The 3,230-nt window shown below is 42.2% G+C and overlaps 1 protein-coding gene across 1 annotated transcript; it reads left to right on the forward strand.

The window, feature by feature from the left end:
* Nucleotides 1–746: 746 nt before the first annotated feature.
* LOC6033662 (odorant receptor Or2) lies at nt 747–2,598 on the forward strand. The gene is made up of 5 exons (XM_038258120.1): nt 747–995; nt 1,055–1,138; nt 1,188–1,703; nt 1,764–1,973; nt 2,043–2,598. The coding sequence occupies exons 1-5, from the start codon at nt 753–755 to the stop codon at nt 2,142–2,144; spliced, it is 1,155 nt and encodes a 384-aa protein (XP_038114048.1). The 5' UTR covers nt 747–752; the 3' UTR covers nt 2,145–2,598.
* The last annotated feature ends 632 nt before the right edge of the window (nt 2,599–3,230 follow it).

Below are 3,230 nucleotides of genomic sequence, written 5' to 3' on the forward strand. Positions count from 1 at the left end.
GGACTATTCTGGTGAATTTTGGCGGGTTTTGAAAGCGTTCAAATTATAGTGGATTTATAAGGAAAAAGATTTTTTTCACAAATGACATGCAAAACACAGTATGTCACTCAGAGAAAATGGCAAATCTACAAAGAAAAGCCATTGCTGTCAACTCCAATCGAATCACAAAAAAATTGCTTTAGACTAAGACATCACAAGGAATAATTTATTCTTAGAAGAAAGAGAGAATATTTCAGAACCAAGCTTTTCGCATTAAAAATAATAATAATTAGAAAAAACAAACTCTAAAAACAAAAACAAACAATGTCTGTTGCCTCCAAAAAAACTCCAAAATTCAAAGACAGTGCCTACTAAGATGAGTGTGACCAGAGTCTCGAGACGTTGTTGACGTCGTCACCGCCCAGGTTATTTATCAACTTCTTTCGCTTGTTTTGCAAATTTTGATGGCACTACCCAAGCTGAAGATGCTGGATTGCTGAAATTCAAGCCTTTAAAAAGCATTTGTTTTGTTTTCTTTAGGTTCAAATTTCTACTGTGTACAAAGGATAAATCTCAATATGTACTGTAATTGTGTTGGACATAAATGTTCCAACAATGTCACCCATAATTGTTGACTTTAATTGCACAAAGGTGTCATCGCGCTGTTGACATTTCTCATAACTAATTCACACCCAAAACGGATCCACACCAGCCACGCTCCATTATTCACCGCTGCTAATGGTGGATCCTCCCCTGGTGAAAATCAACAGTTCATGAGCAAACAACTCTCCGGGATGACCGCGGCGCCCATTTTGGACTGTCCGATAATTTCCGTGAACGTGCGCGTGTGGCACTTTTGGTCGTTTGTCCTTAAGCACGACGCGATGCGTTACATCAGCATCATCCCAGTAGGCGTGATGAATGTGTTTATGTTTGCGGATTTGTACCGAGCCTGGGGCAACATCGACGAGGTCATCATCAACGCCTACTTTGCGATGATTTTCTTCAACGCGGTGGTGGGTGTTGAGGTGGAGGTGACTTACTTGGATGATTTTAAAATTTTGTTTGATTTCAGCTGCGAACAATTTTCATACTGTGCAATCGTCAGGATTATGAGGATTTCTTGCAACGCATCGCCGAAGTTTACTCGGAAATTGCTGTAAGTTAAATCTATTGAAATGTTCATGAACTACAAACTACTTTCACAGATGATTGACGATCACGTGGTGCAGAAGCTGGTGAGAAAATTCACCAAACGTGCCCGACTGCTCTCCAAGGCCAACCTGGTCCTCGGGGCAGTCATCAGCACCTGTTACGTGGTCTACCCGCTGTTCACCGGCACACGTAGCCTCCCGTACGGAATGTTCATCCCCGGGGTAAACAACTTCAAGACGCCCCTGTACCAGGTTTTCTTCATCGGCCAAGCGGTGCTCACTTTTCCCGGCTGCTGCATGTACATCCCTTTCACGAGCTTCTTCGCCACGACTACTTTGTTCGGGTTGGTGCAAATTCAAACTTTGCAGCGCCAACTGCGAACTTTCAAGGATGAGGTCGTTAAGGAAAACCGGGCGCTGGTCGAATCCAAATTGGAAAAATGCATCGAAGACCACAAGAGAATCATACGCTACGTTTCCGACGTGAACTCGCTGGTGACCTACATCTGTCTGATTGAGTTTATGTCCTTTGGACTGATGCTGTGCGCGCTTCTCTTCCTGCTGAACATTGTGAGGACGAAGGCGGAGTTCAAAATAATGGTCAAACTCATATTGCAATGCAAATTACAGATCGAAAATCCCGCGCAAATTATCATCGTGGTGGCGTACATATTTATGATAATTTCGCAGATTTTTACATTTTACTGGCACGCCAACGAGCTGCGCGAGGAAAGCATGGGAATCGCGGAAGCGGCGTACGATGCCCCCTGGGTTGAACTGGACGATTCCATGAAAAAGAAGCTCCTGCTGATCATTGCCCGCGCCCAGCAACCCCTTGAGGCAAGTTGGCAGCTCTGCCAAAAAATGCTTATAAAACCTTAACAAACCCACCCATCCATTCATTTCCAGATCACAGTAGGCAACGTCTACGCGATGACTTTGGAGATGTTCCAATCGCTGCTGAATGCGTCCTACTCGTACTTTACCCTGCTGAGACGCGTTTATAATTGAGAACAAGAAGAGAATAATCCAGATCATTTCGGCAAACCGGACCCAACTGCTAGCTACTCGCCCAACCGGACATGAGACATTTTGGCACAAACGTAGTTTTTGATTGCACATTTTCAGCTGCATTGCACAAACATCATAGCAGGCGGTGCCTGTCCAGAACAGCACAAAGCTTCGCATAACTGACAACTGACCAAGTCGTGCTGCTGGAGCTCCCAAAGGGGTATTAAACTGCAACTGCAAAAAGTGGTAGCATTCTACTTCTGAAAATTATTACGGAAAAGGGGCAGCTAAAAGTTTACGACTCTTTGTGGAGCAGGTCAAATTTTGTGCTTGATGGGAACCTAAAGTTGTTTTTGGTTGCACTGCACTGTGTTTTATTGAGACACTATTCAATTTCCATAAAGTTTCATGTTTAGAAAAAAAAGAAATAAATGCTTAAAATTTCATGAATATATTTTATTTCAAGAAATCTACTTTATGAAATCTAAAAAGAACTATTTCCAAAGAGTAATGCCACATACTGTAAAATAAAATGAAAACATGGATGAATGCATCAGCTTGGCAATCATTCACCAGAAATGTGTACTTGCTGCTCCATATTGCATGCGCCACTGAAGTGGTGCATAATTCAATTTTCCATTCGTGAAAAGATGTAGCACGAGCGGAGCGATTTTTTGTTGTCCGAAGCTAAAACCTTAAACTTAATTATTTCAACTTTTCAACACCGACGGAGTAAGCATTGAAGTGAAAGGAAATCGGAAAGGAAGGACAGCCTGGTCGAAGAGCCTACTTTGCTATTCATATTCTATGCATGATAGAAAGCAGGGCCTTCTGTGCTTTTGTCAGGGCTACAACGAGCTACTTTCTCCAGTGCTGTGGAGCTGTGATAGCTTTGTTTCATGCAAGGTTGTTCTTAATCAACCTATAATGGCTTGGCGTGTCCTTATTAATTCATTTCATGATAAAGGTTCATGAATATTTATTAAATGAGTTTGGTAACGAAGATACGAATCTTCTCTTGTTGATATCTGTTGCTTGAATAATGTGATCATGTTAAACAACCTGAGCTGACTTCAACATTCCGAT

This window comes from Culex quinquefasciatus, chromosome 2, assembly GCF_015732765.1.
Source record: "Culex quinquefasciatus strain JHB chromosome 2, VPISU_Cqui_1.0_pri_paternal, whole genome shotgun sequence".
Taxonomy (NCBI): domain Eukaryota; kingdom Metazoa; phylum Arthropoda; class Insecta; order Diptera; family Culicidae; genus Culex; species Culex quinquefasciatus.